Source organism: Oenanthe melanoleuca, chromosome 21 (genome assembly GCF_029582105.1).
Source record: "Oenanthe melanoleuca isolate GR-GAL-2019-014 chromosome 21, OMel1.0, whole genome shotgun sequence".
NCBI classification, from domain to species: domain Eukaryota; kingdom Metazoa; phylum Chordata; class Aves; order Passeriformes; family Muscicapidae; genus Oenanthe; species Oenanthe melanoleuca.
In genome coordinates, this window is record NC_079354.1 from 1,520,722 (window position 1) to 1,544,927 (window position 24,206).

The following is a 24,206-nucleotide window of genomic DNA, read 5'->3' on the forward strand; positions in this document are numbered from 1 at the left end:
AGTGACAGGAATTCTCTGGAATCAGGAGCCCGGCTCGTTTTGGGGTTGAGCAGAATGGGGCACAGGAAGGACAAGGTTCCTGGTGCTGCTCCCATCTCCATCTCGTTTGCTGAAATCCTCAGCCCCCAGGGCTGCACAAGCCTCTCCCCCTCTCCCCTGCACCCCCACCCGCCCCCGAGCTGTCAGCTCCTTACATAAGGTTGCGGCTACGCCCGAGATATCATCACAGGGAAAGCTTGGAAACAGGAGGCGAAGGGTAACGGGAAAGCACAGCCCCTCCAAGGCGTATTTTTAGGCTTTGCCTGATGCTCCATTCCTGGGCAAAACGCCAAGGCTCGAGGCCATGTCCTGCTCTTGTCCGAGGGGGATTGACCTCCCTGCTGTCCCCAGTGAGGGGACGAGGCTTTTTGGGGCGGTTGGTCCCCTGGAGAGGAGGGACAACTCTTCCAGCAGATGAGATTCTGTCGTTCCCATCTGGATTGTGGGTTTTTGGCTGCAGTGTGGCTTTTTGAGCTGTGTTCCGGCTGCTGCCTCTGGGATTCTGTTTCGAGGGCCACCTCGCCCTGCAGGCAGCCACCGGCACCTACAGCCGGTGGGACACGGCCCTTCCCCGGCACCGGGATCACCAGAGACTCCTCCTCCTCCTCCTCCTCAAAACCCAGCCGTGGTTTGTGCCTCACAGCCAGAACGGCTTCGGACACTGCCCGGCTGCTCTGGTTAATGTTTAACGAGGAAACAACCCATCATTTTCATGTTGAATTCAGGGGGTTTTAAATGCCAGTCGATGGGAATGTTTCTTTTTAAATATGCCTGGGGGATGTGAATGGCTGACAGGGGTACCCAGGGACTGTCTCAGTCCTGGAGTTTTCAATTGTTCCTACTTGAGGCTCCCTCATTCCCCAGGAAAGTTTCTCTAATTGTCCTCCCCACCACATTGTTAATTGCAGCAGCACTTTGGGTCCATTAGTCCTCTTGGGTGTATATGGGATTTATGGTAAAATGGGGGTGTCAGGGAAAGGAATTTTCCTTCTTTGTGTCAGTTGGGGGATTTGGCACCTCCTGTGTCATTAAGGGACAGTTGTGATTGTCATGTCCAGTGCAGGGGGGACAGGTTTCCCCCTCAGCCAACCTCCATCATGGCTTGGGATGATCCAGGCTCAGTGTTCACCTCAGGGAGGACAAACCTCACCACTCCCATGGAATAATCTGACACAAACACAGTTTTCATCCTATTTTATTACTTCACACTCCATTTGCTATCCCAAGCCAAGCCAAGCACAGCCATCAGCCACAGCATTCTCACACCCCCATCCTCATATCCTGGAGTGACAAAGCCATTTGGGGGGGATCACAGAATTACCTGTGTTCACATCCCCTGCTATGAGCTCTGACAGCCCCTCCTGCTCCGTCAGGCCTTGCAGCCCTCTGGCAGCCTCTCAGAACCCTTAATACACTTTATTTTTGCTTTCCCCATGTTTTTATCACCTGGGTAAGGGGCTGCAGGCTCTGTAACCATGACACAAACTCCGAGAGTCCAAACCTTAAGAGAAGAGCTTCATCTCCCCCCAAGCACCTCACCCTTTGCAAGGAATCATCTCTCTGACAAACACCTCCAGAGCACAGCATGAGCACGCTGCAGAGTCACCTTTTCAGACTCAGCTCTGCTCCCCTGCTGAAGCACTCACTCCCCCAAGCTCCCTCCCCTTCCCCAAAATCCACCACCCAAGCAGCGAGGTGAAAAAACCCCTTTGCCAGTGGCAGCTTTAAATCCAAGATCTCCCCCCGGAGAATCACAAAACATTAACTATTGTACAAAGGAACCATCCTGGTGATGCTCTGCCTGCAGATTGGGCACTTTTTGGGCTCGGGAAGAGCCTGGTAGCACTCGTGGCAGGAGCAGACGTGGCCACACTCCAGGAAGACGCAGGACTTGGTGCTGCTCAAGCAGACCACGCAGGCGTTTTTGAGAACCTCGCCGCCCTCGGCGCTGGCCAGGCGCTCCTGGGCCTGCCGGAACTCCTCCTGCATCTGCCGCAGGTGCTGCCGCTCGCGGTGCTGCCGGTACTGCCGCCGCAGCAGGAACAGCAGGATGGTGCAGGTGGCAAAGCCGAAAATCACCGTCAGGATTTTCCAAAACCGGACGCCCGACTCTTGTTTCTGCAGCAAGGACTCGAAATCCAAGGAGCTCAGGTAGTAGGGCATGCCCTGCTTCGGGGGCTGCAGCTTGATGGTGGCGTTGTCCAGGACCAGCTCTCCCACCCCCGTCAGGGCCGTGCCCACCTTCAGCATCTGCTCCGTCTCCTGGATTCCCTTGGGACGCTCCCCGCTGATGTAGTGGCCGATGACATCCGTGAAGGACTGGACAGAGGGGTGGAATTTCTCATACACCGTCTCCAGGCTGAGCTCAGTGGCTTCCAGAGGCTTCATCACCCGCACAGTGACACCAGCACTGTCCTCAGCAGGGGCCAGGTCAAACGGGGTGGTGTTGGTTCTCTGGTGGATGATCTTCTCGTAGTCATTCCTGGGGAGGGACAAGGGGGGAAGTGAACTGCCTTCCCCTGATGGGAAACACAGCCTGGGATGGACCTGCTGGTTTTGGGGACTCTCAGTGGAGTTTCTTTGATGGAGAACACTTTTCCCCTCATGGCACTATCCAGGTGTGCACCAGGCCACTCCACCCTCACCTCAATGTTCCACAAGTAGTGGGGGCTTCCCCCATCCCATCTAGTTCCTCCTGTGGCATTCCCAGCTGTGGCCATTACAGGCCCAGGGAGAATCCTAAATAATTTTTCCAGTCTAGCTTTCTCAGCCTCACCTAGAATTTTTCTCAAGCTAGAGGCTCTTTCTCTACTGTAAACATAAGAGGAAGAATCATAACAAAAGATAAACACCTGCTGGATCCATAAGAAAGCCTAGGACAAGAGGTGTCTCCTTGTCTAACCAATGAATTGTCTGTATTTTGTTTTTCATGAACTGTCTTATTTAAAGCAATAGCTTCCTTCAATAAATAGCTCTTTCTTGCTCTTTCTTACATCATGCAAGAGAGTGCCATGTTACTGTGTCCTTTCACTGCTCAGTAACCCCTATACAGTAACACCCACCTGTCAAAACCATCCCGTGAGGAGAAGCACCACGTGTCACACATCCCAATTTGATAAGTGTTACCAAATGCTTATCAAACAGCATCACTGGGCTCTGTTTCAGCAGTTCTGGGATCCTCCTCGGGTCCCCTGGGTGTGGGAATCACCCAAATCCAATTAATTTCTGTTCTGGAAGTGAAGTGTTTTTGGAAACGCCACCCTCTGGCCACCTCTGTAACAAGGTGGGGCTGATCAGTGTTCAACCTGTGTTGGGTTACTTGATGTGCTCTTCTCCTCCAGCCCCTCTGTGAAAGCCCTAAAATCAGCCAGACATGCCCTGTTAGGGCAGCTGTCACTGTGGGGGCTCTGAGGCACTCGGTCACTCCGGCCATGCCTGATGCCATTTCAGGGTGTCAGACCCCTGGGGGCAGCAGAGGTGTTTGAGGGTACCAGGCACATACCAGAGGTGGGTGGTTCTGTTCCACACCATCTTGTGCTCCTGCAGTGTCAGCCTCTGAACCACACCCTTGCAGTTCTCCACAAACTGACTGCTCAGGGTCTCCTTCACCGAGCGCACCACACCTGCAACGGGAGACCAGGGGTAGGTGAGGTGAGGTGCTCATCAAACAAACCTTGGACAAGGACTTGGAGTGACAGGACCTTGGGGAATGGCTTCATACTGACAGGTTTTGATGGGCTGCTGGGAAGAAATCCTTCCCTGTGAAGGTGGTGAGGGGCTGGCACAGGTTCCCAGAGCAGCTGTGGCTGTCCCTGGATCCCTGGCAGTGCCCAAGGCCAGGCTGGGCAGGGCTTGGAGCACCTGGGACAGTGGAAGGTGTCCCTGACATGGCAGGGGGTGGAAATTGATGAGCTTTAAGGTCTCTTTCAACTAAAACCATTCTAGAAAAAGGTTAAAAAGTGGTAAAAAGGGTTGTCAGGAGTCTGTGGCTGCTTGGCAGGGGGGAATATGACCTGATGGGCACAGAAGGGGGAGCTGGGGATGAAATCCCCCAGTGAGGAGCAGCTGTGGGGTGGGATGTGCCCCTCACCCCCATTTGGGGCACTGCTTCAGGTCCTGTTTGAAAGGAATGAGGGATTTGTCTCTAAAAAGAAACTGTGGGTCTGATGGTAGATAAAACTAGATACTGAGAGATAAAAGAAACAAGGTGAAGAACCATAAATTCTGCATGAATTCCACTGACTGGCACAAGAAAGAGGAAAGCGGGGTGGAGCTATACATTAGAAAAGGTTCTCAGATATCAGGTGTTCTGGGAAGTCTGTACCTCTCAAGTACCTCAGTCAATGGGGAAAGAAAGAGGGAAATGTGGCCAGGAAATGAAGATAAAAAGAAGGCTGCGTCCTCTAACAATTTGAGAGACTCCATTGGAGATGCCCACGACCTCTTCCTTTATTCGAATGAAGTTATGGGACTCCTCTGCCTCCTTTCTGGACGTAAACCTCTGGTGTTTGTGGATTAATCTCCCTGACCCTACCTTCTATGACCGCATAGGGCACGCAGCGCCCGGGCGCCTCCAGCAGCACGGCCCGCAGGTCCCCGTCCAGCCGCACCTTCCTGGCGCCCTGCGGGGAGCGAACAGAGGCCGCGGCTCAGCCTGCGCGACCAGGCCGCACCTCGGGGACCAGGCCCTTGCATTCCCCCGCCGCACCCCCCGCACGCACCTCGAGCCCGCGGGCCACGCGAGCCTTCTGCCGGTACACGGAGTAGAGCAGGGCGGTGATGGCGGTGCTGGCTGTCAGGAGCACGGCCTGTGCGGCCGAGGGCCGCCCGCCGCCCTCCATGGCCGCCAGGCCTGCGTTGCCACGGCAACCGCCCGGCGCGCCGGCGCGCGGTGATGACGTCAGGAGGGCGCTCTGGCAGCCGCAGCGCCACCATCGAGACGGGGAGTCCGCCAAGGTCGGGCGGGGGGCTCTGCAAAGCCTTGTTGGGGTGGGGGGCTAACACACAGTGCACCCCCACAGAGGCTGCGGCCCCACGGAGCTTTAGGGGAACAAACCCCATCCCTGAGAGTTCGAGGGGGCGGGACAGGTCGCAACCTCGCCACCCCTTTACCCACCACCTCCATCCTGTGGTCTTGGGGAAGACATCAAACTCCAAATGTCCTGCCTGAATAAATCAGCTGGGAGCACAGAGCCTCAGTGGCCTCTGGTGGCTGTGGGACAAAGATCCCAGGGAAAGGGGACCCAAAGCCCCTCAAAGAAGCAACACAAGAAGCCTCACCAGTATCTGAGGGGGGATTAGCCCAAATCCCAGTCATCCCTTAGGATCTTGTCAGCTAGCCCCAAATCCTAATGCCCCCGAGTGCGACGGGGGGAGCATCCCTCTTACCCCTCCTTCCAACTTGGGGGTGAGGGTGCAACCCAAATTTCAGCCTTCTGCTAAATTTGGGGGAGCAGTGGTCAGACCAAAGCATGTTCCCCAGGGGCTGGGAGGGGATATCTCCCCAAATCCCAGCCCTATAGCACCTTGGGGAAGGGGTTACAACCCCTCCCTGGGCTGTGGGGCAGCAGCAGCACATGTCCCCTCCACTGGGAGGGCTCAGCCTCAGGACGCAGCCCCCAGCCCCACTTTGCAGGGTCCTTTACCCTACAAAGGGCCATGGCATGGTGGCAGTGACACAAGACCCCCACCCCCAGCCCCACCATCTCCTTACCATCGCTTATTCCGGGAAAGCAGCAAAAGGGGAAGAAAAAAAATAGCAATTTTTCGTAAAGTATTGATCTTCAGGCCCTTGGTGCTAATTTGGAGTGTGGGAGGGGGGTGCTCTCCAGTTCTGCTCCCCAGTGGGGTCCAAGGGGCCAAACCCCATCACTGCTCCCCCAGTGTGGGCGGCACAGCCGTCCCCCAGCTCTATATTTAAAAAATCAAGTTGCCATGGCTACGCAGAGCAGCTCTCCCAGCCCTCGGTGCTGCAGGAAGGCAGTATGGACCCGCAGCCCCGCTCCTTGGCTCGCCTTGCCTTTCGAGGGGTAAACACAGCACCAAACCCCCCGAACTGCCTCAGTGCCGAGCTTAACTCCATCCTCCACCAGGCTCCGCGACACAGGCGCCGCCACACCGCAGAAAACACACATTCATTTTATTAATATGGCCGCTGTGGAGGAGGCACGAGAGCAGGTTCATGTGCAGAGGGATCCCTGGGGCGCAAACCCACCCCCACCGTGGTTCTTGCCGCAAAAGGAGGCGCTGCCTTGTCCAGAGATTGATCCCCGAGGAGGGTCCAGCCCCGGCCCGGGGGCGCAGGGAGAGCGCCGGGGCCCTCAGCACACGGGCCCGCGCAGGCTGCACCCCCTCATGTCGCTGGCCAGCCGCAGCACGGCCGCTCGCCCGGGGTCCGCCAAGGCCGCCCCGCCGCCCAAGGCCTCCTCCTCCTCCTCCTCCAGGATGGAGCTGAGGCGAGGGGCGCAGCGGGCGCGCTCGGCCGGCGGGCGGTAGGGGCACTTGGCGTTGAGCAGCCTGCGGAGCGGCACCAAGGGCACGATGGCGTCGCCCAGCAGCTGCTGCTGCGCGTGGCGGAAATCGCTCTGTCTCTTGAGGCGCTTGAACTCGTTGAAGGCGGAGGCCGAGGTCTGGTAGAGCAGCAGGGCCATGGCGCGGGCCTTGTCGGCCTTGGACACCAGCACGGCGTGGCAGCGCAGCACCACCGCCTTGTTCTTCACCTGGTGCCGGTACACCCAGGCGAACACCTTGGGGTGCCGGCGGTCGGCGGCGCAGTAGGTGATGCGGTGCAGCAGGTACGCGTGGCCCGGCCGGCGGGCCCCCTTCTCGCAGGGCGTCATGCGGATGCCGTGCGGGCCCAGCGTCAGCTTCATCTTGGCCCCGCCGGCGCCCGCCTCGCTCTTGGCCCAGATCTTGCCCACCGCCTCCTCGGTGCAGCCCTCGCCCTTGGCGTGCAGGGTGACGGCGTTGCCCAGGTACCGCACCGTGTACGTCGGGTCCTCCTTGTTGAGCTCCACTTTCTGCCGCTTGCCGCGGAAGACGCTGCCCAGGCGCTCCAGCGGGCACTCGGGCAGCAGGTCCGGGCAGGAGCGGAGGAAGCCGGCCAGCAGCGCCGCGTAGCTCAGCCCCGGCCCCAGGCTCTTGCCTTTGCACTTACGTTCATTTTCCACCAGCACGAACTTGCTCCGGCGCCAGGGCAGCATCTCGGCTCCGCTCCGCTAATCCGCAAGCAGCGGGACCACCCCCCCCGTCCCCACGCCGGTTCGGGGGGTGTCCCCGCGCCCCCCGCGCAGGGGGTGAAGCCGCTACCCCGGCAGCGGGACGCGGCCGCCGTACCCGGTCCGGCTGCCCACGGAGGATGCGGAGCCGCGGAGCCGCCGCGTTCCGGGTGCCGCCTGCGCCTGATGCTGCGGGAGCGACGGCGGCGGCGGCGGCTGCGGGGACGCGGCTCTCCGTGGGCTGCTCCACCTCCCCGAGCACGCGGGGAGCCGCCGGTGAACGGCCCCCGCCGGTGAACGGTGGTGAACGACCCCACCAGTGAACGGCACCCTCCGGTGAACAGACCCCTCCGGTGAACGACCCCCTCCCGGTGAACGGCGGTGAACGACCCCGCCAGTGAACAGACCCCTCCGGTGAACGACCCCACTGCTGAGCGGCCCCGCCGGTGAACGACCCCCGCCGGTGATCGGCGGTGAACGACCCCTCCGGTGAACGGCCCCACCGGTGAACGATCCCCGCCGGTGAACGGCCCCCGCCGGTGAACGGCGGTGAACGGCCCCGCCAGTGAACAGACCCCGCCGGTGAACGGCGGTGAACGGCCCCGCCAGTGAACAGACCCCGCCGGTGAACGGCCCCGCCGATGAACGCCGCCCCCAGCCCCGTGTGTGCTCCCTCTGTGCCCCAGCAGGGAGAGGAAACCGGGGGGAAAATCAAGCCCCTTATCCCCATGCAGCAACCAGACCCTCAGCGCCGAATCCCACCGGCCTGAGGGGTAATTCTCTAATTTCCCACCCGGGGGAAACTGGGGAGATGATTCTGGGAGGGTCAGATGATGGCATCTGACACTGGAACGATAAAAGGTGGATTTTTTTATCCCCCCCAAATCAGTACATTGCACAAGGGTGTGTGCCAGGATTTGCAGATCCTGCAGGTTTGCTGGCATTTTTTCCACCAAACCTCCCATTTGCCTCTGTTATTTCCAAGCCAGTCAGACCTTGCTTCTCCTCTCCTTTTGGGCTGAGCTGGCTTTTAACCTGTTGCTTTTATCTCTGGCCAAGGCCCTAGGACAGCTTCTCTCCAGGAGAAATGGAATGTTATTTCCCCACAGCACAGCTCAGGGGGGATTTCTGGGGAGCACTGTGAGGTTTCAGCCCTGCAGTGGAGTCTGAGGCTGCTCAGGATTCAGTGCCTTTGGCTCAAACCGTGATTTCCACCTTTTTTTTTTTTCTTTTTTTTTTTTTAACCATATGGATGTAAAGCAGGGAGACCCCCAGGCTTGGGGATGCTCTGTTTGCCTTGGGATCGAAAAATGGGAAGGAAAAAGGGGTAAAATAACACCACGTGCCCCTACTTTTAGTCTATTTGGGGAAGAAAACCAGGGTGGGGTGTTGCAGGGAACAGGAAGCCATTTCCCAGCAGCTTCCCAGATTTTCTGCAGTTTGAGTGAAGCAAATACAACCTTAAAATAGCAGCTTCACAGGCAGACAGCACCAGCCCCACTCTCACTGCCACGGCCTTGACAGCCTCATAGGTTTTTGCAGCCAAAATAATAAAAAATGCATGAATTTGTCTGATTTTCAGCTTTTCTGATGCAAACATAGGCTGTGTGGCTTGCTCCTGGTACAAGGATGGTTTTGGGGAGATGGCAATTAGGGAATTAGTGCTAATGAGGAAGATTTCTATCCATGCTAGGCACTATCATAATTTCTATTCTTGCCCTCATTGACTGAGGTGAGGGCTGTGTTTACTTGCTGGTGTTCATATTGAGAGGGCAGGAGTGAACCCACACTGAAAGCTTCTTTATTTACAGATCCCACAAGCTGCCCTAGGATTGGTTTTCCTTTTTTCTCCCAGATTTTGGGTGACAAAGGAGACTCTGCACCACATTTAATATAAGGGAAAACAGCCTGGATTTGCACTTGAAAGATGAAAAAAATGAGTTGTGGGCTGTTTCAGGGCTGGCAATCCCTCCTCTCACTCACTTCCCTGGCAAGTAGTGAACTGTCATTGTTGGGTTCCAGAGGGAACAAGCGTCCTCATGGTCTGTGGGAGATGAATTTCCTGGTAACCCCTTGGACAATACAGATCTCAGCACCCCAGCTTTGGTTTCTTGGGGTGCCTGTGGTGATCCTACAGTCCCATGCTCTGTTTCAGTTCCCAGAGTTTCAGCCCCATCAGGAGTCACTGCCAATTTGGATGCTGCTTCCCAGCCTGTTGTGGCTCCTCAGCAGCGACCCAGCAGCAAGATTTGCTGGCAAAACCAGCAGGTGAAGTCCAAAACTTCCCAAAATCCAACAAACTGGATAAAAATCCCAGTGATAAATCCCTGGGGGCTGTGAAACCCATCCTTGCAGCTAGAAAATGGGGCAGGAAGCTCCTTGGGCAAGGGGAAAAATAGAGAAATCTTTAATTAAAAAGCAATTTGGTGATCACCCGGGAGCCCTTTACGTTGTGTGGGCTGATTCCCGTGGAGGCACCAGCCAAACTGAATTTGGGCTGCAGCATGAGGGCATCTCAAAAAGGGCTTTTGACCACCTGTGTCTTCAGCCAGTTTCCCCTGCTGCCTGTAGTTAGAAGACCTGAGAAAATGTGATATATACAGATATTATTTTTTATGCTTTCCATCATAGTAATTTATTTCTTTTGATCTCAGTGATCAGGAACTGTTGTTCCTTCCCCCCTAAGGAATGATTTAATGACATTTTCCTGTGGAGCCACAGAACCAGTTTTGAACTGAGGAAGAAAAAAACCTCTGGGACAGGGGTGGAAAAATGCTCTGCCGGGACGGAGAAAGGAGGAAGTAAATAATGAAAACAGGAGAAATTGGAAAAAATGAGGCAGCAGGCAGGGAGAGGATGTGGGAATCGCTGAGCACGATGCTTTGGGGGCCAGGGCTGCCCCTGAGGATGCTTCCCGGAGCTGAGCTGCGTGCCGGGGCGTTATCCCGGCGTTCCGGCCAGCCTGTTTTCCAGGCGAGGAAATATTTAACCGCGGCGTCAGCGGGCAGGGCAGGCGGGCGCAGGAATGGAGGGAGGCGGGCAGCAGCCGGTCCCTGCTGTCCCCTCGGGCCAGCCGCAGGGTGACCATCTCCAGCTCCTGCTGCGCCGCAGCCGGGAGGCCAAAAAATGCGCTTACTGTCCCTACAGCCAGTTCCCGGTGGGAGCCGCGCTGCTCACCACCGGCGGGCAGATCTTCTCGGGTAAGATGGGGACCTGAGACCCCCCCCTCCCCGGGGATTTTGGGGAGCCCCCAGCAAGCCTTGGGTGGTGTATGAGAGTGTAGCGAGGTCTTGCCGGGGTGCTGGTGGTGCGTGTCCTCCCCCGCTGCCTCTTGGCAGCCGCCATCCCGGACCAAGCCAAAGATCACAGCAGGTGGCAAAATAAATAGGGGAAGCAGGAGAAATGGCTTTTCTTCGTGAATTCTCTAAGAAATGAGCTGGTGGGGTTTGGGGTGGCTGATGCCGGGGTTGTCCCTGCAGGGTGCAACGTGGAGAACGCCTGCCACAGCCTGGGGGTGTGTGCGGAGCGCACCGCCATCCAAAAAGCCATCTCGGAGGGGCACACCAGCTTCAAAGCCATGGCCATCGCCAGGTGAGGGTGCTCCGAGAGCTGCAACGGTGAGGGATGGGATGGGGAACCGGCAGGAGAATCCCTGCTGCTCCTCAGGGACTGCTGCTTTGGCAGCAACCCCATCTTTTGGGGAGGGAAATAAAGTTTTTGCACGGTGGTTTTTGGAGGAACTGGGGGGCAAATCTGTTGTGGCTCTGTATTTATCGGGGCATGAAGGTCTTCTGCTGGTGTTCTCCCCTCCTCTGACCTCAGGACTGAGCTCTGTGCCCTTCTCCTTTGGCAGTGACATGGGGGACCAGTTCATCGTGCCCTGTGGCGCCTGCAGACAAGTGATGAGAGAGGTGACAGCTCGTGTGGGGCTCCGTGGTTCATTCCCTGACCCCAGACAGCATCCCCTGACCCCAGGCATCTCCCCCTAAAACACCTGGAGGTACCAAGGAGGGTGCAATTCCCCACCCTCAGCCCCAGGGCTGGCTCCAGGCTCCTCAAATTGTGCTATCTGCTGGGAAAGGGGTATTCCAATCCCGAGTGGGTGTTCAGTGGGAATCTATCAACTCACCCTCGCCAGGGGGGTTTGCTCCTCCAGGTGCAAGGTTTTGCCCTCAAGTCCTTCTCTGGTTCTGGCAAGCCTGAAAATGGGGGTTTTCCTGCAAAAGCTGAGCTTCCCACAGATCCTTTCCAGCTCTGTCTCCCTCCTCCACAGGAATCCCAGCACCAACAGCCCATTTTTGGGTTGTTAATATTTAATGGGTTATGGGCCTGTGCTCGAGGGTCAGATTCAGCAGGTTCAGAGGTACCGGGGCTCATGCTGGTGGGGTTAAAACACAGGATCTGAGCCCAAAATATCCTCTAGGGGAAGAAATGCTGATAAGCTAACCCAAAATACATGCACTAGAGGGGGATGCTCCCTGTGAACCTGAAAAAAAGGGGTATATGAGTAGTTTGGGGGAGAAATGCAGATTCTTCCCTTCTTCTCCCTCATTATGTTTGTTTCTCCTGTTCTCCTCCAGTTTGGCACAGACTGGGATGTCTACTTGACCAAAGCAGATGGCACCTACATTGTCAAGAGGCTGGAGGAGCTGCTGCCACTCTCCTTTGGCCCTGAGGACCTGAAAAGGGTCTGAGCAGCGTGGCCACCACCAGCCTTTGCCCTTAGGCACAGGTGACAATGGTTCTCCCCAATTTCCTCAGCCTGTAAGCAACTTTTTGGGAACAACACATGGGGAAATGTGTTTATACTGTTAAGTTGCCTGTTCCTCTGGTTCATCTTCTGATTCAGTGTTGATTCGCAGACTGCAGCTCCACCTTGTCCCAAGGAAATGGAAAACTCAAATGGTAGAAATTCCCTGTTATTAAGTAAAAAAGCGTCCAGACATCCCTGTAGGCAAGGGAGGGCATGGGTTTGATGCACAGCTCAAACAGGCTTTGATACAGAAACCACTCCTGAATAATGCAAAATCATTGCTTGGGAAAGTGCTGGATCCTTCAGCTCTGAAGAGAAGCAAAAGCAAGAAGGAAAAGGTCCATCAACCCCAGAAGTAATTAGTAATTAGTAAACCAATCCAGATTAGGTGGATTGTTGGAACAGGATGTTTATCACACTGAGCGTGTCCTTTGCTCGTTTCTCCCCAGCTTGTTTTCCTTGCTTTTATTCTGTTTGGGGTGAAGAAGAGGACAAGGTGTTTTTGGGGACTTCTGGGGGGTTTTGTGCCTCCAGGGTAATGCCACTTGTTGATCAATATTATATTGATTTGTAATATAATAAAATAATTCATTACATTTCCCACCCAGTGCTGGGTTGAGCATTTCTGCCATGCCCAAGTGAAATAAAAGCCCTTCTGGTTTATCTCCTGTGGTTGTAGCAAGTGATGAAACACAGGGAGTGGGGTCCAGGGGCTGTCCTGCAGCCCTGGCAGGTCTGGGGAGTGCTGGATGTGCCCTGGGAACCTCATGAGGTTCAACCAAACCAAGTGCAGGGTGCTGTACCTGGATCAGGGTGACCCCCAGCACCCATACTGGCTGGAGGAGGAACACTCCTGCTGGGAAAGACTTGGAGATGCTGGTGGATGAGAGGCTGGATGTGCCTCAGCTGTGGGGCTGAGCCCACAGCATGGGCAGCAGGGGAAGAAGGGATTCTGGTATAGGGTGCCCAGAGAAGCTGTGGCTGCCCCTGGATCCCTGGAAGTGTCCAAGTTTGGATGGGGATTGGAGCAAGTGGAAGGTGTCCCTGCCCATGGCAGGGCTGGAACAAGATGGGCATTGAGGTCCCTTCCAGCCCAAACCAGTCTGTGGTTCCGTGACTGATGATTCCACACACTGGGCTGTGCCCTGGCTGTTCCCAGGGCAGTGCTGTGCTCCATGCCAAGGCACTCCTCTCTGTGTCCTCCATGCCCTGCATTGCACGAGGCTGCACCTTGCTCTGTGCCCTGCTCTGTGCCCCGCTCCATGACCCATTCCATGCCCTGCTTGATGCCCCTTCCATCGTGCTTCATGCTGTGCTACATCCCATCCCAGGCCCCCTGGCCCCATGTGCCCTGTTCAGTACCCCACTCCATGACTGCTCCATGTCTTGCTCTATGCCCCATTCCATGCCCCACTGCCGTGCCCTGCTCTCTGACTGTCCTCATGCCCCATTCCATGCCCATTTCCACGCTTCTCTCAGTGCCCCATTCCATCTCACTCCATGTCCCTCCCCATTCCCACTCCCACTCCCACTGCCACTGCCATTCCCATTCCTGATTCCCATTCCCATTCCCACTCTCACACCCATTCCCCATCCCCATTCCCATTCCCCATTCCCATTCCCCATTCCCATTCCCTTCCCCATCCCCATTCCCATTCCCCATTCCCCATTCCCATTCCCATTCCCATTCCCATTCCCACTCCCCGTCCCCGTTCCCATCCCCGTTCCCGTTCCCGTTCCCGTCCCCGTTCCCCATCCCCGTCCCCGTCCCCGTCCCCGTCCCCGTCCCCATTCCCATTCCCATTCCCATTCCCATTCCCACTCCCCGTTCCCCGTTCCCGTTCCCGTTCCCATCCCCATCCCCATCCCCATCCCCATCCCCATCCCCATCCCCATCCCCATCCCCATCCCCATCCCACTCCCCGTCCCCGTTCCCATTCCCATTCCCATCCCCGTTCCGTCCGGTCCCCGTCCCGTGCCGGGGGCGTGGCCCCGCCTCCCCGTGGGCGTGTCCCTGGGCGGGGTCTGTCCCCATTGGCCCGCTCCGGGCGCCGCCCCCGCCCAGACGCGGCGGCCATGGCGGTGCGGCTGCTGCTGGCCCGGGCCCTGCGGCTCCTCCCGCGGTGCCGCCCGCCCTGCGCGCCCCGCGCCCCCCGCGCCGACCCCCGCCCCGGCCCCGGCCCCGCGCCCGCCGCTCCGCCCGCGCCATGGCGGCCCTGGCTGGCCTGGCTGCCGGCCGCCCGCCGCCTCTTCCTGCGCGGCCCGGCGGGCGGGCTGGCGGCCGCTGCGCGGCGGGGCCGCGGCGGTGTGTGCCTGGCGCTGGCCATGGCGCTGGGCCTGGTGGAGCCGCGCCTGGAGGAGCAGCGCCGGGCTGAGGCGGCGTGTCACCACATCCAGGTGGGAAGCGGCCCGGGCGCCCTCCGTGAGGGGGAGGGAGGGGCCTTGCTGAGGGGTCGTAGCCGTCCAGACATCATGAAATAGAGGGTGGTCCTTGATGTGTGGAGCCTCTTGAACCACCCCCATGAACGTCACAGAGTGGCAGTGCTGTGGGGAGTCACTGGGTCCCGCCCCCGTGAAGGGAAGGGGGATCCTTGCTTTGGGAACAGACACCTCCCCGTTGAGGGCAGTGGGGGGTCACTGCTCTGGAGAAACCCTTAGACATCATCCATAAAGGGAGGGGGATTCTTGTGAGGAGCCCCTCAGATGCCCCCTCTCAAGGGGAAGTGGGGGGTCACTGCTGTAGGGAGACCCCAGACACCCTTGGTGAAGGGCAGGGGTCAGCCTTGTTTTATGGAGCCCCTCAGACACCCCTCATGAAGAGAAGGGGGATCACTGCTGTGGGAGCCCCCCAGACACCTCCAATCTCTCCCCAAGGAAGGTGGGTGATGCTGCAATGAGCACCTCCCCAAAGGAGAAAGGTACCTCTTTCTCCCCAAAAACAGGGTCCTGGGGAAGCCTCTCACTCAGCAGCCCCTCATCACCCTAAAGCAGGTACTTTAAAAGCAGGGAACCCTCACTCCCTGTCCCCCCACAGAGGAGAGGTGTCAGGGCCCTGGTGATGGGGGTCTCATGTTCCAGGATTTGGATGTTGATCCCAGGTCCATCCCCTCTGCCCTGTGTGCTGGGCCGTGCTGGCAGGGCACAGGGACGGATGGTGCTGAACATATTTCCTGGGTAAAAATAGACCATTGGTGCTCAGAGCCAGCTGTCACCTGCTCCACTGACCAGCAGACACATTCCCTGAAGTTTCTCAGGATGCTTTCTCTGCTCTGTCCTTGCTGGGTTGTTCCATTTGCTGTCCCTGGCTCTGTGTCCAATGGCACATCCCTGGGGTGTCACTGGTGCTTTGGGGCTGCAGCTCACAGAGAAAGCCACTCCTTTCTATCAGTCCAGGTGACACCTGGAGCACCACCAGACCTGCAGGATCATGAACTGAGAGGGAACTCCAGAACAGCCTCCTGTTTAGTGTTTTCCCACATCTCTTGGTTTCCTCCCCCAGCTCCCCCCCATTTTGGGTTCACTCTTCCTCTGACCAAGCAGCCCTCACAGCTGACTGCCACAAAAGGCCATTGCTTTTCCTGTTGCTGCTTTTAATTGGATTTTCTTTTAAATGCTGTTTGCCTGATTTATTTATGGAGGGGTGGAAAACTGTAATAATGCATCTGTTTTCAGAAGTGTTCAGTTAAACTTTTCTTTACATGACCACAGAATCATAGAATGGTTTGAGCTGGAAGGGACTTTAAGGCACACCTTCCCCTATCCCAGGTTGCTCCAAGCCCTGTCCAACCTGGCCTTGGACACTTCCAGGGATGGGGCAGCCACAGCTTCTCTGGGCAAAATATATTTGTATTCTAGGTTGGCAAATGACTCCCCCTCCTGGTTCCTCTTCTTCCCTTGAAAAGGCCACCTTTAGAAAAGACTGGTTTAGGGGTAAATTGTATCAGACAAAAATATATGGCCTGCAGATGGTCTTTTATGTGGTTACAGTGATTTGAACCCAATGGCTGGAGTCTGATTGAGACTTTCATTGGACCCACCCACCAGGAGTGTAATACCACTGAAACACCAAGTCCTCCTTCGCTGGGAAGTCTGTGATAACTGAGCAGGTTTTTGTGTTTATATTCCTTTTAGACCGTGTTTGTTGGGAAGAACAAGCCGCAGAAAGATCCCCTGAGCTCCTCCCGCTGGCAGGGCTTCAAGCTGGAGGAGTATCTCATCGGGCAGCCCATCGGGAAGGGCTGCAGTGCTGCTGTCTATGAAGCAGCTATTCCCTTCTGCCCCCGTCCTGGGGATCATGTGGAGAGCAGTCCTCTCCCAGCCGTGCAGCAGGACCCTGGCTCAGCTTCCCAGGGGGCTGAAGAGGAGCCTGTAGTGAAGCACCAACCAAAAGGGGCTTTTCCCTTAGCTATCAAAATGATGTGGAACATTTCGGTAAGGAGTCACCGCTGAATCCCCTGTGGCTGTTGCTGGGAATTCTGGCTGGAATGTTTAATACTGAAGTGTTGAAAGCACTAATTATGGAGTGCAGGATGAGTGTGTCACAACAAAGCTGTTGGTAGGTGACACTGGAGACATTGAGTGTTAGTGAAGAGTTCCAGAGCGAGGTAATTAGCATTCATCATCCTCTGGAATCGGCACTGAGAGCTGCTGCTGGAGCTGGTGGGTATGGAGGTGATGCTTTGGGAAGAAAAAGTTTTCTGAGGCTGGCTCTATTGGAAAGGTCTAAGAAGGGCAAAGCCACTGCTGCCAGTGATTTAGGAATTGATGTCCTGTCAGTGTCAGGACAGAATTTGGTTTTCTTCCTGAAGAGTCAGTGGTCTCAGGGTGCACAGTGACTTGCCTGCTGTGTCCCCTTGCCGTGAGGTGACTGTCCAAGATCTGCTCCAGTGTTTCCCAGCCTGGGTGACTGGTGATCCAGTTCCTTAATGTGGCTCTTCCATGTTTAAAAAAATCCATGTATCTTTCCCTGCTGATATAACAAATGACTGTTTCAAGAGAATCTTCCAAAATGCCAACATCTGGAATCCCTTGGACTCTAGAAGTACCCTGGCATTTATCTGTGGGCTCTTCCACTTGGGTTTGGAAGTTGAAAGTGAGTGCTAAGGTGTAGTTTGGATTACTGACAGTCAAGGATGCATTTGAAGAGACAAATAGTTTTCTTTCTGCAATTAAAAGGCCTTGCAGCCTCCCTTGGTGAACTCTTTAAGTAGTTAATTGCCTTCCTTGATTTTCAAGGGAGGGAAATCTGGAATCTTGTATCAGTTGATCCAGCTCCATACACAGTGCCAGCATCAGGATTATCTGCTTTCAGCTGGCATTGGGGCTGGATGATTTTGGAGCTGAAGCATGGGGTGTGACTGTTGTTGCAGGCCGGTTCCTCGAGTGAAGCCATCCTGGATGCCATGGGCCGAGAGCTGGTCCCAGCCACGGGCGTCGCCTTGTCTGGGGAATATGGAGCTGCCTCTGGCCACAGGTATGGAGCTGGCAAGGTGGAATCTTATCCCTTGATTAATTTTGCAGCAATTTGCACTGTTAAGAAGGTGGACAGGGCTTTTTAGAATAACTGCTGAAAGCAGGTAAAGCTGGGGATTGTTGTGTTTGTTGGCATGCAGGGAATTGCATTGCTAAACTGTGCGGTGAGGAGGGGGTTGGAAGGGTGCATCAATAATTTGGGAGTGTTTGGGGTCCTGCCAGGGTCTGGTGGGTAGCTGTGGCTGTGTCTTTAGTTTCCCTGTGTTGAAATGTGTTGGCATTTGCTGAAGTAAAGGCTGGAGGAGCCACTTGTTAAACATAATTTAAATTTTTATTGTGATGCATTTAAATTGCGCTGCTGCAATCGGTAACAGTTTGAGTGTACTAAACATCAAATGATTTCACTTTAATACAATTTGACTGTGAGGTTTTTTGAGAACTGGTAAAATGGGTGCTGGACAGGGAGGTTGGAGCTGTTTTAGTGCTGTGGAAAACTGGTGAGAAGGAAAATGGAAATGGCTCTGTTCCTACTCTTTGACCTGAGTGGGAAGTGAGCAAACAGCATGAAGATGGAGAATCTCATGGAAACTTCTAAATTACCTCAAGTTAGCTATCTTTTTGATCAGAAATGCATCTTTTTGTTCCATTTGAAACAATGGAGTCCACAGCCCAGATTGTCTGATTTAAATTTCAAATCATCCTGGCTGCCAATACAAATGAATAATGAATACTGTGCCCGTGGCTGGCTGGGAATGCAGTAGAGCAGCCAAAGGGATATTTGACATTCAGGGGATGAGAGATCTGTGTTGCAGACAAATAGGTAACCTGCTTTTCAGGGTAGGGAGAGCTTCCTGCCTGTGCCATAAAATAGAGGGTCTAAATTGATATTCCCAGTGTGAAGTTGACCTTTATAATATCTAACAAAGTAATTGCATTTGGGTGTTATTCTCTAGAGCTGCTATAGCTCTTTTTGAATAGAGAAGCAGCCTGTGCCTGGTTCTGCCTTTGTCAGCAGTATGGAAGGGTTAGTGGGGCTTGAGTAAAATGAAAGCTGCTTGTTATGTGTGAGGGTTTTTATCAAAGCTTTGTTTGTAGTGCAGGTAAAGCACCTTATTTCCTGTTTGGCCATTGTGAATAGGGAAATGCAGTTACAGCAGAGCCCCTGTGAGGCCTTGGTTGGCTCAGTTTGCTCTGGGAGGCAGCAGGGTGGATTCTGAGCTCTGGAGAATGTGCTGGGAGATGCCTATTGCTGCAGTGGGTCTGTGTGGGCTGCAGATGCTCTGCATCCACCTGGGAAATGCTGGGCTGAGATGTTCTTTGGGAAAAGGGCCATGAAACTGCTGCCCATGTTCTTGTTTAGGGAATGCATTCCAGGATGTGAATGTCTGACTATTTGCTGAACGTGCAGTCCTGTAATCCACCCTGTGCAGCTTTAATCTCCCTCTGATGAGGCTTCCAGTGCAGAACAAACGTGTTTGCTCTCTGCTGGGGAGCCCTTTGGTGTGGAGAACAGGCCATAATAATGACAAATAATTCCAGCAATAACAGCAGTGTGCCTGTGATCCATCAGAACCAGCTGAGGGATTGGTGCAATCTGTGGTGTCTTTGCACAGAAAACCTGTCCTTGGGAGGAAGAAGCTGCAACCTCATCCAAATATCATCCAGGTGATCCGGGCATTCACATCCTCTGTCCCTCTGCTGCCTGGAGCCTTTGCTGACTATCCTGATGTCCTTCCACTGAGCCTGAACCCCAGAGGGATCGGCCACAGCCGCACGCTCTTCTTGGTGATGAAGAAGTAGGTGGGGAGAAGCTGGTTAACGTGACTTGGGTGCTCTGTCCCTGCAAAGCTTGGGTCTGGCCTGCTGCCAAAGAGCAGAGTATGCTCTTGGAAACGTCTCCAGGACCTGTTCCAAGTCCTTGAGGTTCTGACTGTGCTTCCACAACAAAGACAAACCGTTCTTTTTAATAATTACCCCAAATTGAAGTGAGAAATGTGGAGTTTGTCCCCGTTTGTCTGCCCTTCTAAGCCTGAACTTCACCACTAGTCTGAGCACACTGCTAGAGATGGAGTAGAATCAGTAATGAGATGAGCCAGCACTGAGGTTGAACTGCCAGTGATAAGCCTCCAGGATGCTAATTCCCATTTTTTTCCCTTGTTCTGCCCAGTTACCCCTGCACTCTGCGCCAGTATCTGCAGGAGAACTCTCCAGATGTTCACCTCTCCACAGTGATGATTCTGCAGCTCTTGGAAGGTGTGGACCACCTTGTTCGACATGGAATAGCACACAGAGACCTCAAGTCTGACAACATTCTGGTTGAATTTGATCCTGGTACGTAGATCCCTGAGGATAAATGCCAGTTAATTCACAGAAGTGATTTGGTCACATTGGTATTCAGGGAAGTCCCTCCCAGCTGTGTGTTTGGAGAAAGAAGCATCAAATCTTTTGAATAATCTCAGGTTTAGTTTTTAGCTCAGTGTTTGCTGTCACTGCAGTAAGTCATTGATCCTGTGTGTGCCTGAGGTTTTGGGTCGTTACCATGGACATAGTGTATTGCTGAGGTGATGGATTGCATGAGCTCAGCCAGCATTGACTGGAGCATCTGGGAACACCACATTTGGGATGCTGCAGGAGCCTTTGCTTCAGGCTCTTGGCTCTGTCATCTTCTCAAGCCAAAGAGTACAGGGAACCTATTAAAATCCCACTGCATGGCCAGGTTAATAGTGCTGCACCTGGGATGATGAAACAGGGCTTGGAGGGAAGGGGTGCAGCATTTTCATTGATGTGTTCTTCTGTCAGCCTCTAACAGCAGTTTTAATTACCTGAGCTCTTTTTTTCTACCTGAGCAGGAAGCAATAGGAAGCAGGCAGGTCTGTGTAATTAGGAGTGGAAGAATTTGGTTGAAGAGTATCAGGGAGAGAGACACAGAGACCACTGGAATCCACCCTGCCTTCCTGGAGAGTGGCCCAAGAGGCAGGTGATACAGAGGATTATCTGTTCATAAAATCATGGAATGGCCTGGGTTGGAAGGGACCTTAAAATAATGCTCTTCTCATTTCAACCCTCTGCCATGGACAGGGACACCTCCCACTAGACCAGGTTACTCTGCTGAATATCTTCACCCACAGCCTTGGTGAGGGGATTGAATGCCTCTCAGTCAGTTTGCAGAGGACACCAGGCTGGGTTTTGATGTGATGTGGTGTTTGGTGCTGCCAGCTGCTCCCAGACTGAACCTAACTCTGGCAGCTCTGTGTTGTTCACAGCTGGCTGTCCCTGGCTGGTCATCACTGACTTTGGCTGCTGTTTGGCAGATGAAAACCTCGGCCTGAGGCTGCCCTTCACCAGCTCCTATGTGGATCGGGGTGGCAATGGCTGCCTTATGGCACCTGAGGTAAATCCCTCTGTAGCACTGCTTTGTGCTGCTGGTGTTCTGCTTGTCCTGTTGTCAGGACTAAAAGTTTTGCTGGCATAGAAGGTTTGTGTCCTGCCTTGAGCTAAGCTTGGTGAACATCTGTGCTGAACTATGTCAAATAGATACCTTGGGTTCCAACAGGTGAAACATAATGAGTGTTAAGAGGCAGAATCAGCCTTTTCTTCCCATTCCCAAATTTACTCTTTAGTCTTTATTCAGGCCCCTTTTCATGTAACTATTAAGAATTTTATGCAACAGTCCTTGTGTTGCAACAGTAGCTTTTGGCTGAAGTTCAAGGTGGTTGTGAAATTATTTACAGTTCCTTTTTATATCTCTGATGATAAGCCTAATAAAAGCCAAGACACCCTTAACTGTCTGCTGGACCTGGAGCACCTTGCCATGGTGTTGATTGTTCATCTGCAGGTGTCCTGTGTCCATAACTCCTGCAGGAAATAGCCCTGGGGACTCTGGGAATGCTGGGCAGAGGCAACAGCTAAAGCCTCAGTGCAGTGTTCAGGCTCCTCCCAGCAGCCCAGTGCAGTGCCAGAGGCTTAGAGCATGCCAGTAGGGAATATTTACACCACAGATTCAGATGCAACCCACCTTTGGGTCCAGTTCTAAGTTTATTACAGAGAAGATGCTGGTTTGAGCACTAAAAATGGAACTTCAGCACAGAGGCTGCACTAGAGCTGTTTATTTGAGTAGCCTCCTCTCTGTGGCAGGTGATCACAGCATCACCTGGTCCAGGCACAGTGATCAACTACAGTAAAGCTGATGCTTGGGCTGTTGGAGCGATTGCCTACGAAATCCTGGGCCTGCCTAATCCTTTCTATGGCCATGGGGACTCTGCTCTGGAAAGCAGAAGTTATCAGGAGGACCAGCTGCCAAGCCTGCCCAACCATGTGCCCCTGGAAGTGAAGCAGGTGATAAAGATGCTGCTTCAGAGAGATCCCAACAAGGTAGGAAGCTGTTGCCTTTGAGATACCCTCTTTGGGAGTATCCCTGGTAGATTGTTTTGCCTTGGAGGGCTGTGGGTGGAGGGGTTAATCCACATCTCACTACAGGATCGAAGGACAGCATAAGGGTCAAGGCCAAAAAAGTCTTTGCTGACTGGTGCTGAATCATTTCAGGGGTTTCAGGAGATGTTTGTGTTGGGACCAGACCTCACATTGGATGGTTATACACAACATTATAGATATGTATATATATATATATATACAGTAATAGTCTCAAAGAGTTTCTAATTCACAGGGTGGTGCCTTAGGGGGGGCCCCAGGGAGGTTTGGAGGTGCCAGTGCTCTGTGCTGGTGGTGTGGCTGAGTGCAGCAGGATCAGCTGATCTCCCCTCCCCTTCCTCTTGCAGAGGCTGTCTGCCAGAGTGGCTGCCAACGTGCTGCACTTGAGCCTCTGGGGTGACAGTTTTGTGACATCCAGGACCCTGAAACCTGACCAGATGATTGCCTGGCTGCTCTGCCAGTCTGCAGCCACCCTGCTCACCAACAGGCTGGCAGAGAAGAGCCAGGTAGAAACCAAAATGAAGATGTGCTTCTTGGCAAACCTCGAGTTTGAAGACCTCTGGGCAGCAATATTCCTGTTGCTGGCCTGGAGAAGCCAGTCTGGGTGAAGGAACTACCTGGAACACGAGCATGCCACATAACTGGCACTTTTTAAAGGCACATAGGAACCTGTCCTTTCTGTCTGTCTGGAGTCCTGTAGTGCTTTAGGGAACAAGCTGCTGGCCTGTGTTTAGGAGCTTGAGTTTCTCTCTAGCAAGTGTTAACCATGCTGCTTTTCTGTCCCTGCTAGAGGAGATACCCTTGCTTCCTTACCATCTGGGGGGGAGGGTGTGTGGACCTTGCAGGTGTCCAGAGGTATGTGGTTGGTTTTGCTTCTGTTTGGGAATTAATTGACTCAGAAGTTGTATGTTGAGTGAAGCAGATTCCTTTCAGAGGGGTGGCTGGGAGGAGGCACTGTCTGCCTGCATCACAATTAATTTAAACAACACACAGAAATCCAAGCTGACAAAGCGACCTGCAGTCTCTGCTTTTGGGTAACCAGGGTGATTTGAGACTCATTTTCTTCTGAGCTGTGAAATGACAGCCTGAAAACTTCCTGATGAGATGCTGCCTGGTAACGTGAGCGTCAGCAGCACTAAAGACCTCTCAGTTGTACGCAGGGTAGTGGAAGCACATCATCCTCAAATCCCCTTCTCATTGTTCTTGTAGCACTGTGGTGACAGCTGCCCCAGGGTCCAAGGCTGAGTCAGACTCTCCAGTTAGGGACAATGCTCCAAACAAACTGAGGCTGGGCAGCAGCCCCTGCTTAAAGAGCTTAGTGTGATGCTCTGCTCTTTTACCTGCCTGTGTTTCCTTCAATGAATTCATATCCTTTGGTGGGGAGGATGTGAGACATCAATATTTAAATAACAACAGCCATGTTTATGAAACAGCATTCAATTTCATGGCTGTAATTGTGTTTAGAGAAACTTGGGGAGAAAGTTATTTATGCTTCTTGCACAATAAATTAAAGATTAAGCTCTGTGGCTGTGTGGGTTCTCTCAATCCAATTTGGGCTGTTGGTTCCAGGGTGTCTTAAATGCAAATTCAGCTCTTTCCAGTGCTAAACTGTTGAGCATGGTGTTTTACTCCAGGTGGAATTTCCCAAAGAGGAACAGACCTTGCCTTGAGGATGTGTTTTGTACTCTCCTGCATGGTAAATCACTGGCTGCTCCTGCAGTTTCCAGGTGGATGACAATGGCTGATGCCCCGATCATCACAGGGTAACCTGTGCTTGGGATTCTGCACGTTGTTCTGGTGCAGCAAAGAGCACAGAGCCTGGGGAATTGGGGGAAATGAGCTCTTGGGGGAAAAAGCTGTAAGAAAAGACCTTTGTAACATTGATCTGACCCAGCCAAAGTGTGTGCCTGTTGCTGTGTGGTGGATCTCTACTCTGAGTCCTTTTTCTGCCACGAATATCATTCCCTTGCCTTTCCTTCTCTCTCCCAGGTCCAGTCTCTATACAAGTAGGGAGCAGAATTAGGGGCTGGAGCTATCCAGTGTCAAGGGTTCTATCTGTGCTGATGAATTCCTCTGGTTGGAAACTTGCTTCCCCTGGAAACCATTACAATTCTGTCCTCAAAAATGGCCTAAAATGCTTGTCCTGCAGCTTGTCCCTCTGGTCCTTAAATCCCTGTTAATGCTTCCCCTGTGCCTGCATTTTGTCCCCCTGTGGCTCTGCTGAGGTCAGACTTCCCTTTTGTTTTCTTTCCCTTCTGCCTTCCGCTAACGAGACGTTTTTATGATTCTTCAGCATT

General features: G+C 54.0%; 4 protein-coding genes across 4 annotated transcripts; 2 read left to right on the forward strand and 2 right to left on the reverse strand.

The window, feature by feature from the left end:
- Positions 1-1,218: 1,218 nt before the first annotated feature.
- Positions 1,219-4,932, reverse strand: MUL1 (mitochondrial E3 ubiquitin protein ligase 1). The gene is made up of 4 exons (XM_056508295.1): positions 4,761-4,932; positions 4,574-4,661; positions 3,542-3,662; positions 1,219-2,521 (listed from the first exon to the last, which is right to left on the reverse strand). The coding sequence occupies exons 1-4, from the start codon at positions 4,878-4,880 to the stop codon at positions 1,801-1,803; spliced, it is 1,050 nt and encodes a 349-aa protein (XP_056364270.1). The 5' UTR covers positions 4,881-4,932; the 3' UTR covers positions 1,219-1,800.
- A 1,229-nt stretch (positions 4,933-6,161) lies between these two features.
- On the reverse strand, positions 6,162-8,824 carry FAM43B (family with sequence similarity 43 member B). Its single transcript, XM_056508265.1, has one exon. It carries the CDS (start codon positions 7,239-7,241, stop codon positions 6,360-6,362), a length of 882 nt encoding a protein of 293 aa, XP_056364240.1. The 5' UTR covers positions 7,242-8,824; the 3' UTR covers positions 6,162-6,359.
- Positions 8,825-10,198: 1,374 nt separating this feature from the next.
- CDA (cytidine deaminase) lies at positions 10,199-12,672 on the forward strand. Its single transcript, XM_056508266.1, has 4 exons — positions 10,199-10,456; positions 10,736-10,847; positions 11,110-11,167; positions 11,837-12,672. The coding sequence occupies exons 1-4, from the start codon at positions 10,282-10,284 to the stop codon at positions 11,948-11,950; spliced, it is 459 nt and encodes a 152-aa protein (XP_056364241.1). The 5' UTR covers positions 10,199-10,281; the 3' UTR covers positions 11,951-12,672.
- Positions 12,673-14,057: 1,385 nt separating this feature from the next.
- PINK1 (PTEN induced kinase 1) lies at positions 14,058-23,433 on the forward strand. The gene is made up of 8 exons (XM_056508314.1): positions 14,058-14,406; positions 16,141-16,440; positions 17,379-17,482; positions 19,095-19,277; positions 19,649-19,812; positions 20,745-20,872; positions 21,616-21,852; positions 22,257-23,433. Exons 1-8 carry the CDS (start codon positions 14,086-14,088, stop codon positions 22,515-22,517), a joined length of 1,698 nt encoding a protein of 565 aa, XP_056364289.1. The 5' UTR covers positions 14,058-14,085; the 3' UTR covers positions 22,518-23,433.
- Positions 23,434-24,206: the final 773 nt, after the last annotated feature.

What these genes read in the sequence shown, in the direction of transcription:
- MUL1 (XM_056508295.1), bottom strand. Translation starts at nt 4,880, where the DNA reads ATGGAGGGCGGCGGGCGGCCCTCGGCCGCACAGGCCGTGCTCCTGACA. An exon ending in GCGTGGCCCGCGGGCTCGAG is followed by an intron (nt 4,662 to 4,760) that starts GTGCGTGCGGGG and finishes CGCTCCCCGCAG; the next exon opens with GGCGCCAGGAAGGTGCGGCT. An exon ending in GCCCTATGCGGTCATAGAAG is followed by an intron (nt 3,663 to 4,573) that starts GTAGGGTCAGGG and finishes CTCCCGTTGCAG; the next exon opens with GTGTGGTGCGCTCGGTGAAG.
- FAM43B (XM_056508265.1), bottom strand. Translation starts at nt 7,241, where the DNA reads ATGCTGCCCTGGCGCCGGAGCAAGTTCGTGCTGGTGGAAAATGAACGT.
- CDA (XM_056508266.1), top strand. Translation starts at nt 10,282, where the DNA reads ATGGAGGGAGGCGGGCAGCAGCCGGTCCCTGCTGTCCCCTCGGGCCAG. An exon ending in CGGCGGGCAGATCTTCTCGG is followed by an intron (nt 10,457 to 10,735) that starts GTAAGATGGGGA and finishes TTGTCCCTGCAG; the next exon opens with GGTGCAACGTGGAGAACGCC. An exon ending in GCAGACAAGTGATGAGAGAG is followed by an intron (nt 11,168 to 11,836) that starts GTGACAGCTCGT and finishes GTTCTCCTCCAG; the next exon opens with TTTGGCACAGACTGGGATGT.
- PINK1 (XM_056508314.1), top strand. Translation starts at nt 14,086, where the DNA reads ATGGCGGTGCGGCTGCTGCTGGCCCGGGCCCTGCGGCTCCTCCCGCGG. An exon ending in CTCTTCTTGGTGATGAAGAA is followed by an intron (nt 19,278 to 19,648) that starts GTAGGTGGGGAG and finishes TGTTCTGCCCAG; the next exon opens with TTACCCCTGCACTCTGCGCC. An exon ending in GCTGCCTTATGGCACCTGAG is followed by an intron (nt 20,873 to 21,615) that starts GTAAATCCCTCT and finishes TCTCTGTGGCAG; the next exon opens with GTGATCACAGCATCACCTGG.